At 39.5% G+C, this 14,405-nt stretch overlaps 1 protein-coding gene across 10 annotated transcripts in view; it reads right to left on the bottom strand.

Moving 5' to 3' along the window:
• Positions 1-14,405, bottom strand: part of Rbm6 (RNA binding motif protein 6) — a 107,314-nt gene that overhangs the window by 77,096 nt on the left and 15,813 nt on the right. For 5 of the 10 annotated variants that reach the window (XM_021264762.2, XM_021264816.2, XM_004834072.4 and 2 more), the window contains exons 2-3: positions 9,464-9,570; positions 2,019-3,294 (exon numbers count right to left, since the gene is read on the bottom strand). In XM_021264762.2, coding sequence (XP_021120421.2) covers positions 2,019-3,294; positions 9,464-9,507 — 1,320 coding nt within the window. In that variant the 5' untranslated portion in view covers positions 9,508-9,570. Of the gene's footprint in view, positions 1-2,018; positions 3,295-9,463; positions 9,571-14,405 lie in introns of those variants that run through there. The other 5 variants (XM_087186100.1, XM_087186098.1, XM_021264887.1 and 2 more) reach the window with 2 other exon arrangements.

Genomic DNA, 14,405 nt, shown 5'->3' with positions numbered 1-14,405 from the left:
TAAAAATCTGAGTCTAAACCATGTAACAGAATAATTCACAGAAATCTACTTTTTTTATATTTAAAGATTCAGCTCTAATTAATTTCCCTCTATTTCAAAAGTTACATACAAGGGGGCCGGGATTTAGCTCAGTGGTTTTGCCGCCTGCTGCACAAGCCCAAGGACCTGAGTTTGATCCCCGGTACCAAAAAAAAAAGAGAGAGAGAGAGAGAAAGTTATATACAAGGGATGGGGATTTAGCTCAGTGGTTCTGCCACCTGCCTCCCAAGTGCAAGGTCCCAAGTTTGATCCCCACTACCAAAACAAGTTATAGCCAAGCATGGTAGCACATGCCTATAATCCCAACACTAAGAAGGCTAAGGCAGGAGAACTGCAAGTTCAAACCAAGCCTGGGCAATTTAGCAACACCCTGTCTCAAAAATTAAAAAAAAAGGTTATAAATAGGATTTAACTTTTGAGAAGAAAATCTCCTATAACTAAGTGACCACATCTCATTATGTCTACTGCCTGCCCTAATTATGAACAGTGTCCTCTTTTACTTTTTTTTTTTTGGTACCAGGGATTGAACGCAGGACCTTGTGTTTGCCAGGTAGGCACAGTGCCACTCAGATACATCCCCAGCCCCTTCTTTTACTCTTGAAAATACTGGATTTAGACAATAAACTGTGGTTACATAGCTCTAACTGTCTAACAGCCCATTATTTGGTTAATATGTATTAAGATCACCATCCAAAATAGTGAAACCTAAATAAAGATCTGTAGAATCTGGGATGGGGATTTAGCTCAGTGGTTCTGGCACCTGCCTCACAAGCACAAGGTACCAATCCCCGGTACAAAAAAAAATTTGTAGAATCTGTTTTACAGATATTATTTTCATTGTTAAATTGTAAACATAGACCCAGGCATGGTGGTGCACACCTGTAATTCCAGCTACTCAGGAGGTTGAGGCCAGAGGATTTGAAGTTCAAGACCAGCCTCAGCAACTTAGCAAGACCCACCACAAAATAAAAATGAAAAAAGTTTAGGTACTGCCTAGTGTGTATGAGGTCTTGGGTTCAATCCCCAGAGCAATAACAAAAATGCAAACATTACCTTCTTCTTTCAGGAACCTCAAAACATTTAAGCTAATTAATTTAGCTTCAAGAAGATACTCAAAACATCAATATCACTTCTTCATGACTGCGGGAATAGTCTACAACTATGGAAAGACTATGAATGAGTTTAAATAAGAAAAAAAGGGCTGGGGATTTAGCTCAGTGGTTTCGCCACCTGCTGTGCAAGCACAAGGACCCGAGTTCAATCCCTGGTACCAAAAAAAATAAATAAATAAATAAATAAATAAGAAAAAAAGTTCTAGGGGCCAGGGATTTAGCTCAGTGGTTCCAGTGCCTGCCTTGAAAGCGCAAGGTCCTAAGTTTGATCCCTAGTACCAAAAAAAAAAAAAAATTCTAAATCACAAGGCCTGATCATGTAAGTTGTGAGAACAAACTAAATCATCTCAGGATATTTAAATCAGCACAATAAAACAAAATAATGAAAAAACAAATAAAAAATATGATCTAAAGGCCCGATATGGTGGCATACAGCTGTAATCCTAGCATTGAGGAGGCTGAGGCAGGAAGATGGTTGCAAATTCACAGCCAGTAGGGACTGTAGTGAGTTCAAAATCAGCTTGGACTACAGAAAGATATCTTTCTCAAAAACTACAAAAAGATGAATGAGAGAGAGACACACACACACACACACACACACACACACACACACACAGAGACAGAGAGAGGAGGGTGGAAGGAAGTGGGGAGGGGAGGGGAGATGGATCTGAGGTAAGGGCCCTTTCTCTCAAGATTTATACTCATTCCACTCCTGAATACAAATTTTGCTTTCTAATGGCTGTGCAAGGAGAGATGCAAGACTAAAATTCCTGGACACCATAATGCTTCTTTCAAAAAAGCCTTATGAAAAAAGAAAAAGCCAAAAAACAGTAACAAAAAAGAGCAAAATCCACCTCATCAACATACCTGAAGGTCCCGTTGGGCGTCTCGGGCAGTTTTGCCTTCCAGAAAAGTCTTGTTCTGCCCATAGCCAAAGATCTGGCTTCCAGGCAACCTGTGATCCACATCACGATACTCCATGCTTCTATAATCCGTGTCTTGTTGGCCAAGAAAGTCCAGGTCACCCTTTTGTTTAAACAGGCCAGCATCTGAACTCTGTTGCTCAGCTCCAGAAAGCTGTGACTTGTCTTGGTCTTGAATTGGACTTTGGCTCTTTTGAAAATCTGATGGAAGCTCATGTTCAAAGGCAACACCTTGTGTTTCTCCTTCTCTTGTTTCTGAATGCTCAAATTCTCCCTTCTGAATGCCAAAACTAGGCCTTTCTGCAGTATGGTCATATTTGGATTCTTCTCTCTTGTTCACGTTCATACAAGAATGTTCTCTATCTTGTGTAGAGGGCTGAAGGTAATCCAAAAGTTTTGGATCCACAGGAGGCATCTCCCTGTCTTTAAATTCCACACAAGGTCCCATATCTCTGCCCCTAAAATCCTGATCAGTCCTGGACCGGTGTCTACCTCTGAAGTCTGAATGTGGTGTATCCCTGTCCCTAAAGTCTAGATCAGTAGTTCCTGAACCTCGGGCTCTGAAGTCCACCTGTGTTCCGTCTTTATCCCTAAAGTCCAAATCCGATACATCTCTATTCCTAAAATCAGAACGGGACTGATCTCTGGTCCTGAAATCCAAATCTGATAAATCTCTTCCTCTAAAATCTGCATGGGATCCATCCCGGCCTCTAAAATCTAAATCGTAAGTGCCCCGGCCCCTAAAGTCAGATGGAGGATCTCTACCTCTGAAGTCAACAGTGTGAGTATCCCTGTCCCTGTAGTTCATATGAGGTGTCTCCCTTCCTCTAAAATCCATAGAAGTACCATCCCCTCCCCTATAGTCCATAGGTGGTCCTTCTCTATCCCGAAAATCCCCAGAATGTATGTCCCTACCCCTGAAGTCCAACTGTGAAGAATCTCTGCTCTGGAAATCAGTAGATGAAAAATCTCCCCCCCTGAAATCATGTCCTGGTCCCTCCCCTCCTCGATAGTCACCATGCGGTCCATCTCTAGCTCCATAGCTGAAAGAATGCTCCTCTACATTTGCAAAAGGAGGCCCCGAATGCCCCTGGAAATCAAAGGGAAGTGAATCTCTGCCAGGAAAGTTGCCAGAGTGTCTCTCTTGAGCATGACTCTTAAGGGGAGGAGGAGGATAATCCCTGTTCCACCCGGGAGCAAACCTCTCTTCTTGGCTCCCACTGTAGAAACAAAGACAGTGTTATTCATATTGTCCAGAGAGTTTGAAATCTACACACCAGCATATTCTTCTCTAATCACAGCACATTCTTCTGTAAACATTTTTTTTTTTTTGGCAGAGTTCTGTAACAAGGTCCTAGATCTGCAGAAAACAGCAAAGTTTTGCTATCTTAAGACGAAGTGACGGAGTAAAGTTTTATGCTCCCATTTCAGAACACGAGGAAAGTCAACACAAGGTTTTCAACATGACTGCTGCAGAAAAAGCTTTCAACCAGTCCTGCAACAGGGAAAATCCGCAATACCAGATAAGCTAACAATGGTGACATTACAAAAATTTCCATTTCCTATAGCTAGGGAACTTAGAATTCCAAGGTCAACATGATGATTCCTATACATCAGAAAAAAATCAAGGCACTTTTAATTTCTTACAGTAAGTTTCAGGAAGTGTCTTTCTCATAGCTGCATCCAAGGGTAACATTCCAAAATATTTCTTTCATGACAGCTATAGCAAGAATACCATTCAAAATGGATGCAAGCCCAAAAGAAACAAACACTAGTTGTATATCAATCAGCAGTAGAAGCACACCAGTGTTCACCAGCTGAGTATCACTCTGGCTGCATCTAAATCCCAGTTCTACAGTGACTCAACCCAGAAGCACTTACTATAACTACCCAAGGTTATCACAGAAGGCAGCATAAATCATGCTATAAAGCATGTGTAAGTCACCTAAGTGAAGCAACAGCTCCCAGGAGCTTAAAAGGACCTAAAGACAGTATTAGGTCTTCAAGCATTATCCCCATCTCCCAAATGAAGAAGCTGATATTTCAGATTCCAATGTCTCACAAGCTAATTTTTCACAGTAACAAAGAGTATTTTTAAACTAGGAATAGTATTAATAGTATCACATTCTCAGTTTACAGAAATCAAGAGATAAACAAGAAGTGGCACAATCATCCATACTACCCAATTTCTTCCCCTTGCCTAACCTCCAGAGCATTTTACACATTTTGGCTTTGGTCAAAGATGAGGACACTTAAATAGACAATTAGGGATACAGGATGGAGACACATGAAAAAGAAAAGAAAATGATTTGAAGGGTTACCTGCAGTAAACAAAAGCATTAAGATAGCACCAACACAGTTCTCTCCTCCCAGAACATACAGTTCCTATTATAAAGGACCCTTCTAAGTTCAAACTACACCATATAGTAAAATTCAAAAGACAACGGATTTCAGGTTACTTAGTTCAAGAGTAAAGTTATAAAGCCAAACCCTCTGTTAAACTAACAGGAATTTACCATTAACCAAAACACTAGAATGATGTACATTTAATGGATTTCAGAACACAGTAACTTCCATTGGTTCCCATTAACATTAGTTATGCCTATGTGGTTCATCCTAAAAGAAGCAAATTTAAATGATCTTCATAAATAATAAATTTAACACTAAAATTAAGATGTTATAATTAACTATAGGACCTCTCATATTTAAAAATCATTCAAGTCCTACTAATTAGCTGGCTAAAGACTTTTTTTTATTTTCGGTACTGGGGATCGAACTCCGGTCCTTGCATGTGTTCGGGGCAGGCAGCGGAACAACTGAGCTAAATCCTCGGCCCAGCTAGAAGACTTTTAAGCCTCCTCAGACACTCATGAGATGTGGGCTGAGCCATTTAAATCTACATGTTTTCTGACCAGAATGCATCCAACACTGTCTTTGAATACTCCCTTAGAATTTCCTTACCTTTCTAAGATCAAACAAATCTAGAGTAACTTACTGTACTGAGGTCCTTTGATCTATATTTTGTGGAGACTAATCAAGAAATAACGGGCCAGGGATTTAGCTCAGTGGTTTCGCCACCTGCTGCGCAAGCGCAAGGACCCAAGTTCGATCCCCAGTACCAAAAAAAAGAAAAAAAAAAAAGAAATAGCACTATTAATATAGCTGAGGCTATGAAAATCATTTAACTAAATAAAAATGAATTTAAGGGAAGGGGAAAGAAAATAAGAACCAAGATACTCATCTAATGGTACAAGATCCCAATGATGTACGTAAATGTATTTTATACCTAAAATGTACCAATAAACTTAATGGGGAAAAAAAATGAATTTAAGAAAATAATAATTTTCCTGCAAGATATCTATTTTTGGTCCAAATTAGTCCCCCTCAAAAAAAAATGTTATATAAATTATATCTCCCTCTAGTCAAAGGTTTTTGTTTTGTTTTGGGATTTTCTTCCCCCTTGGCAAGGAGAGTTCCCTAGGGATTGAGCCCATACTAGGCAAACACCAATGAGATATATCTTTAGCCCTTTTCTTTTCTTTTTTTTTTGGTACCAGGGATCGAACTCGGGTCCTTGCGCTTGCAAGGCAGGCGGGAGAACCACTGAGCTAAATCCCTGGCCCTCTATTTTATTTTATTTTTTTGGTACTGGGGATCGAACTCCAGTCCTTCCACTTATGCAGCAGGCAGCGAAACCACTGAGCTAAATCCCTGGCCGTTCCATGTCTTTAAGAAAATGTGGTATTTATATACAATGGAGAACTACTCTTCCATATAGAAGGATAAATGACTCATTTGTTGGGAAAAGGATGCCATCTGAGACCATAATATTAAGTAAAATAAATCAGATACATAAGCTTAAATGTCACATGGTTTCTCTAATAATGAGAAACCCAAAATATAAATTAAATAGCAAAATAAAAGATATAAAAGGAAATGGAAAGACTGACAAGGAGACCAAGAGATGGAAAGAAGGGAGAGAAAGGGGAGGGAAAGGGGACATAAAAAGAATCAAGATGTGTTATGTACCTGCATCAACTCCCTACAATGAATGTAATCATTGTGTACTGCAAACATGTACTAATAAAAATTAAAAATAAAATCAAGGGCTGGGTGTGTAACAGTGGTAGAGTGCTTGTACAGCTTTCACTGGGTTTGATCCCTTGGGTTCTATCCTGTGTTTGCTCCATAGCACAAGTCTGAAAATCAAAAAACAAAGAAAGAAAAAAAAATTGTTAAAAAAAAAAAGCATGTAATGACTTACATTTAAAATGGGGAGGGGGCCAGGGATTTAGCTCAGTGGTTTCATCACCTGCTGCGCAAGCACAAGGACCCGAGTTCGATCCCCGGTACCAAATAAAAATAAAAATAAAAAGTTTTGGGGGGTCGGGGATTTAGCTCAGTGGTTTTGCCACCTGCTGCGCAAGCTCAAGGACCCCAGTTCGATCCCCAGTACCAAAAAAATAAATAAAATAAAATAAAATGGGGAGGGCTGGGGATTTAGCTCAGTGATGCCGCAGCGCAAGGTCCTGAGTTCAATCCCCAGTACCAAAAATAAATACATAAATAAAATGAGGAAATACAAATGTTAATGTACAGAGCCAGGTGTGGTGGCGCACACCTGTAATCCCAGCACTAGGGAAGCTGAGGCAGGAAGACTGCAGCAAGTGCAAGGCCAGCCTGAGTTAAGTAGTGAGTTCCAGGCTAGCCTAGAAAACATAATGAGACTTTGTCTCAAAAAAAAGGGTTAAAAAGTACAAATCCATTCATTCCAGACCAAAGGTTGGTAGACTTTTTTTTTTAAATAAAAAGCCAGAGAGTAAATATATTGGGACTTTCTGGGTCATATAATCTTTGTAATAACTATTCAAAAAAAATTCAACCATGCCACTGGAACATGTAAGCAACCATAGACAAAACTGTAAATAAATGTCTGTGTCCTGATAACATTTTATTTAAAGACAGTTTTGGGGGCCAGGGATTTAGCTCAGTGGTTTCGCCACCTGCTGCACAGGCGCAAGGACCCGAGTTCGATCCCTGGTACCAAATAAAAATAAAAATAAAACCAGTTTTGGGGGGCCGGGGATTTAGCTCAGTGGTTTCGCCACCTGCTGTGCAAGCACAAGGACCCGAGTTCGATCCCTGGTACCAAAAAAAACCAAAACAGTCTTTGGGCTGGGCGTGGTGGCAAATGCCTGTAATCCCAGCACTAGGGAGACTGGGGCAGGAGGACTGCAGGGAGTTGAGGCCAGCCTGAGCTACAAAGTGAGTTCAAGGTCAGCCTGAACTACATAGTGAGACTCTGTCTCAAAAAACAAACAAACAAACAAAAACGGTCTTTGGGCTGCAGTTTGCTGACCAGTGATCTAGAGCTTAGTATATACTGAACAGAAAAACATCCCAGCACTACCTCTATAAATTGAAAGGCTTCAAAAAAGCAAAGACCCTTTTCGTTTAACATTTATGAAACGTTAGTTGTACTAAATATTACACAGATTTTCTAAAGTTAGTTTTTTTCCCAAATTTTTTATTGGAACCTAAAGCTTCAGAATAATGAATGAGAACATGTACAGACTTTAAACAATATTTCGCAGACTACCAATTCAAATGAAAATTTACTAGCAACAGAAGTTTCAGATGGAACATCAATACTTTTGTTTTCTTAGTTTTCTCCTTTTCTCATATTCAGACTTTTTTTGTTGTTTCAGAGACAAGAGTCTCACTATGTATTCCTGGCTGGCCTCGAACTCACTGGCAATCTTCTTGCCTAAGGCCTCCCAGGTGCTGGGATTACATGCATGCACCACCAGACCTAGCTCCCATCATTTTTTTTCTTTTTTTTTTGGCAGTACCAGAGATCAAACTCAGGACCTTGTGCTTTTGAGGCAGGTGCGATGCCACTGAGCTAAATCCCTGGCCCAATATTTTTGAATGTATAATTTTTTGGGGGGGGTGGGGGGTTACCAATGATTGAACTCAGAACCTTGCATTCGCAAGGCAGGTACAGGGCCACTGAGCTAAATCCCCAGCCCAAATGTATAAATTTAAATCAGATTTTTCTGCCATATACCAAAAACCATATTCACATAGCATTTCACTAATTGTGAACACAATACACATACAAAAGTTTTTAAAACACTATCACCAGTGTGTATTATACTAGCTATAAGAAAACTACAGAGCAGAGAGTATTGGCACAGGTGACTGAAGGGCTTGAACTGAGAAGATTAAAACAAGTCTGTGCAATTTAGCAAGACCCTGTCTCAAAATTTTTAAAAAATTTTTAAAAATTTTTAAAACATGGGCCAGGTGGGCCAGGGATTTAGCTCAGTGGTTCCCAAATCTGTCTAGAAAGCACAAGGTCCTGAGTTTGATGTCCGGTACCAAAAAAAAAAAAGGAACTGAAGATGTAACTCAGTGAAGGCCATAGAAAACCGTAGTACTGGCAAAAAAAAAAGCAACAAAACCTCCTTAAAAATGTAAAATATTATCCATTTACAACTAAATGCCACCATCATCTACACTCTTCTTTGTACCTAGTAACACAAAAACAGAAATATAGCTTAGAAAAACGCATCCGCATAGCAATGGCAAGGAACAGCTATGGATTCCAAGAATTTATCAGTAAACTTAATGGAACTTTTATAAACATTTATGTACAGTATATTTTGCTAGCTTTCTTTACTAGCCAAGTACACATTATGTTGCTAAAAGAGGAAAAAAATTTAAAAGTGTTTTAGGCTATCTTTAATGTTCGAAAAATGTTATAAGGGGCTGAGGATATAGCTCAACGGTAGAGCACTGGCCTGCATGTTCCAGGCCCTGGATTTGATCCTCAACACCACAAAAAAATAAAATGTTATAGGATAAAAACACTTAGTATAATGGATGGTCAGTTTCACAATCAACTTAGAAATGACTAGAAACTTTTAAAGAACTTTGGGCTGGGGATTTAGCTCAGTGGTTCCGCCACCTGCCTTATAAGCACAAAGTTCTGAGTTTGATCCCCAGTACCAAAAAAACCAAAAAACTTTGTTTCTAAACTAGGCATGGTGCCACATGCCTATAATCCTAGCACTCTGGGAGGCTGAGACAGGAAGACTACAAGTTGTAGGCCAGCCTGGGCAATTTACAAGACTCTGAATGAAAGTAAGAAAGTAAAAAGGATTAGAAATATAGCTCAATGCTCCCTAGGTTCAATACCTAGTTACTGAAGTAGGGATTTTTTTTCTTAGAAAGAATTTCAAAGAATTTTAAAAAGAGCTTCTATTTTTTAAAACATCAGAGCTATTTCTCCACAAAGAAAAATATCCTTTTACGGTAGGCAAAAATGTTATATATGTATCACTGAAATACTGACAATCTCAGTATTCAAATTTTAGCACTTACCGAAAAGGTCCTGTTCTGTTACCAGACCGAGAATCCCCCCACATCTCTTTCTAAGTCAAGAGGGCCTCAATAAGTAGATGCTTTTTGTACAAACTTTAGAGCGGTACCTGTATAAAACAAAACACAAAATGTACTTTAGTACATAAAACAAAAGCTAGTTACTCTCTATGTGGCTAATCCTACAACATCCAGCCTGGCTAAACAGAATAATTTATTATGTTTACCACAATGATTGCTTTGAAGACAGGCATGTAACCCAAATCAAGCTGAGAAATGTAGCTCAGTAGCAAGCAGGAGGCCCTGTGTGCAATGGGGTGGGGGGCAGCGCGTGAGAAAGAGCAAGCTGGGAATGTAGCTTAGCACAAGTAAGGCTAAGCCCTGAGTTCAAAGTCATAATACTATCTTTTTAAAAAAAATCTTGCCCTTGCCACACACTTCCTCTCCAGTATGGCAGTGATTTTGGTCTTGAAATAGAGGCAGGCCAATTCCTAGCTCCTGCCTCAAAAAGCAGAGTAGACTTTATAAAGCTCTACCTTTTCTGGAGAGGTATTTGAAGGACTGATACAAAATGCTCTTCTCAGGGCTGGGGATTTAGCTCAGTGGTTCCAGCACCTGCCTTGCAAGTCAAGGTCCTGAGTTCGATCCCCCATACCAAAAAAAACCCCAAACCAACAACAACAACAACAACAAAATGCTCATCTCTATTTCACCTAAATCAGAAATCACACAGGAAAAGCTGCTGGCATAAAACAACTAGAAACTCACAGACACTGGGGGCAAGAGATGAAGGATAGAGGCCCAGGAGAAAGGCTGGGGTAAAACTCTGGAAATTAGGATATTCAAAAGCAGCAGGTACAGCTGGGGATAGAACACTTATCCAGCAAACGTTAAGGCAAGCAACACACACACATGTGCATAAAATGGGGATATTTAGAAGCCACACATAAGCTCAGGCAAGACAGATGATCATACAAGACCTGAGAACACCATAGCACTTCATTCATCTAAGGCTGATGCCCAACCTCAGAGGAAGCCGAGTACTGAATGGAATGAGTATCCCAGCAAAGAGCTAATCTGCAGACACGAGAAGTAGTTGTTTTATTTTTGTTTCTGCTGGGGTTTTGCTTATTCGTTTGTGCTTCTGCCATTCAAGAAAATCTCTTTCAAAATCATTGCTGAGGAGGATGAGGCAGGAGGATCGCTCCAAGTTTGCAGCCAGCCTGGGCTACAAAGTGAGTTCATGGCCAGCCTAAAGTGCATAGCAAAACCCTATTTCAAAAAGAAAAGAAAAAGTCTCAAAACAGACTACTACAACTTTTAACAATCCTCCCCCCAAAAAACCCCAGAAACCCTCAAGAAATGGAGGAAATCTGATTTCCAAAGTTGTCAAATAATAGTCAAAAGACCAAATTTCAACAAAAAATCATGAAGGGTACAAAGAAAGAGGACAACAGCACTCACTTGAGGAAACAAACACAAACCATCCATAAGAAAGCTCAGATACTTGACATTCTAGATAAAGACTTTAAAACTGTCTTTTTCAATAAAAAGGAGGGGGGACAGTAGTGGAGACTGAACCTCACACCTTGCATAGGCATGTGCCTACAAACTAGGCACCAAGCCCCCAAATAACTGTCTTAATATGCTTAAAAAGCTAAATGTTAGCATGGAAAAGGAAAACAATATATATGTAGAATAAAAGTATTTATAATGAAAAATTCATCAGAGAGATCAACAGCAAAATTGGGCAGGCAAAAGAAAAAGATCAGAAAACATAAGGGCCAGGGATTTAGCTCAGTGGCACTGCGCCTGCCTCGTAAGCACAAGGTCCTAAATTCAATCCCTGGTACCAGTAAAACAGAAACAAATTTGAAGACAAGACAATTTAAATTATTGAATCTGAAAAGCAAAAAGAAAAGAATGAACAAAAGTAAATAAAGCCTAAAGCACATGGGTCAGCTTCATTAAATAGGCCAATGAATGCATCATGGGAGTTCCAGGAAGAAAGAAAAAGGAGTGCAGAAAGATTATTTGAAGAAATAATTGGCAGCTCTTCCTTTTTGTAGCCATTGCTGATGTGGCAACAGTCAAGACGAAATTCAACACCACTGTGACTTCTGACCAAAGGAAACCCATAAAAGGCATTTCAAACAGCCTTTTACATACACAGAAAGATTGTCTTCCCCTCTTTCAGAGGTACAATATTTGATTTGTGCCATTCTGAAAGGAGGAAGTTCAGGATGTGTGAGAGGACACTATAACTATAATAATCAGGAAAAGACAAAGTAGCCCAAGAAGCCCACAAAGTAGACAGATAAACTCATACCAAGATACGACGGAACTGCCACAAGACAAAGAATCTTAAAAATCAGAAAAGAGGCAACCCATCAATATGAAAGATCTTCAGTAAAGATTATCAGTCAGTTTCTCAGCAGAAACCTTTGCAATAAGCAGTAGGATGATAAAATAAATGGGGGGGGGGTGTTTTCCAACCAATAATTCTTTTTTTTATTTGTTTATTTATTGGCACTGGGGATCAAACTCAGGACCTTGCACCTGCAAGGGAGGTCAGATGCCACTGAGCTAAATCCCTGGCCCTCCAATCAATAATTCTATATCCAGCGAAACTGACCTTCAAAAATCCAAAACAAATAAATAAATAAAAGCTGGGGATGGTAGAGCAGCATGCCCGAAATCCTAGCACTAAGGCAGGAGGGTTACAAGTTCCAACCTGGGCAACTTAAGATTCTATCTTATAATTTTTTTTTTTTTTAAAAAGACAGAATCTCACTATGTAGTTCAGGCTGGCTTGAACTCACTATGTAGGCCAGGGTGGCCTTCAACTCACAGCAATCCTCCTGCCTCAGCCTCTCCAGTGCTGGGAGTGTAGGTGTGCACCACCACACCTAGATTGTCTCAAAATTTAAAATAATAAAAGAGATGGGGATATAATTCAGTGTAAAACCCCTGGGTTCAATCACCAGTACCACTAAAAAAGTAAATATATACATACATCCAAGAAGAAAAAGAAACCAAGATATTTGAAAAAAATAATAGTTAAATAGAATCCATCCCTCAGAATAAAATGAAAAATGCTAAATAATAACTTCAAGCCATATAAAGAGATAAAGATTGCTGAGATAAAGATTGCTGATAAAGGTAAATACAGGGGGAATTATAAAAATTATTATTGTAACTTTGTTTTATAACCACTTTATTTTCTACATGGATTTTTTTTTTTGGTACTGGGGACCGAACTCAGGACCTTGAGCTTGCGAGGCAGGCACCAGAACCACTGAGCTAAATCCCTGGCCCATTTCTACATGATTTAAAAGACAAATCCCTAAAAACTATTAATGTAGATTATGGGCACAATTTATGAAGACGCAACCTATAACAGTAACAGAAGAGGAAAACTGTACAGCAGTTTTTGTATGCTATTGAATTTATTCATATAAATTCAAATTAGATTATAAATCTAGGATGTTAATTTCCAAAGTAATCAGCCACAAAGAAAATAATATTTAGAATATACACATTAAAAAAATCAGAAAGGGGACCAGGGATTTAGTTCAGTGGTTCTGGCGCCTGCCTCGCAAGCACAAGGTCCTGAGTTTGATCTCCAGTACCAACAAAAAAAAAATCAGCAGGGAAGCTGGGTGCGGTGGTGCAACCTCAGCATTCAGGAGGCTGAAGCAGGAGTATCATTGAGAGTTCAAGGCTAGCCTGGCAACACAGTAAAATCCTGTCTAAAAAAAAAAAATCAGAAGGAAATTAAAAAAAAAAAAACCAAACCTAAATATAAAAGACAGTACAGGGGCCGAGGATGTAGCTCAGTGGCACAGTACCTCCTTGGCAAGCGCAAGGTCCCGAGTTCAATTCCTGCTACCAAAAATAAATAAATAAATAAATAATTTAAAAAGGATTTTTTTTTTTTGATACAGAGCTCGAACTTGGGACCTTGAGCTTTCGAGGCAGGAGAGGGAACCACTGAGCTAAATCCCTAGCCCAAAGATTTTTTTTTTTTTAAATACAGTGCATGGGGCCGGGGATTTAGCTCAGTGGTTTCGATGCCTGCTGCACAAGCTCAAAGACCAGAGTTTGATCTCTGGTACCAAAAAAAAAAAAGACAGCACAGAAAATCTATGAGGCATATAAAAAATAAATACCAAAATGGCAGAAGTCTTTCCTTACCAGTAGGAGTTTTTTTGTGTTTTTTGAGAGAGGATCTCACCATTTAGTCCAGGCTAGCCTTCAACTTTTTTTTTTCTTTTTCATTTTTCGAGACAAGGTTTGCCCATGTAGTTCAGGCCGGCCTTGAATTGACTAGCGCAGGCTAGCCTCGAACTCACAGCATTCTTCCTATCTCAGCCTCCTGAGTGATAGAATTATAGGTGTACATTACCACACCTGGCAGGAGTATTATATTTTTCATTTATCTTTTTGCTGTAGAGCTGTGTGTGTCTGTCTGTCCATCTGTCTTTTTTTTTTTTTTTTGAGGCAGGATCTTTCTTGCTATGCTGTCTAGGGTTCAGGCTGGCTTCAAACTGCTGGGTCCAAATGATCCTCCTGCTGTATTCTTCTGAGTAGTAAGGACCACAGTGTAGTCCCACTGAACCTTGAACAACTGTATTGAACCTTTTTTTTTTTTGTGGTACCTGGGATTGAACTTGGGTCCTTGCGCTTGTGCAGCAGGCAGCGAAACCACTGAGCTAAATCCCTGGACCCCCAGCCCTTTTATTAAAAATTTTATGTGTGGGGCCGGGGATTTGGCTCAGTGGTTTCGCTGCCTGCTGCGCAAGCGGAAGGATCTGAGTTCGATCCCTGGCACCAAAAAAAAAAAAAAAAAAAAAAAAAAAATTTTATGTGTATATATACACACACAGAGACACACAAACAGTAGTGCTTCAGATCACAAAGTTTTTTTTAAATTTTTTTTCTT

This window comes from Heterocephalus glaber, unplaced genomic scaffold (assembly GCF_053883595.1).
Source record: "Heterocephalus glaber isolate CG9 unplaced genomic scaffold, H.glaber_assembly_v1.0 deba00001504, whole genome shotgun sequence".
In the NCBI taxonomy this organism is placed as follows: Eukaryota; Metazoa; Chordata; class Mammalia; order Rodentia; family Bathyergidae; genus Heterocephalus; species Heterocephalus glaber.
Note: the sequence above shows the minus strand (reverse complement) of the source record. Positions and strands in the feature narration are given on the sequence as shown.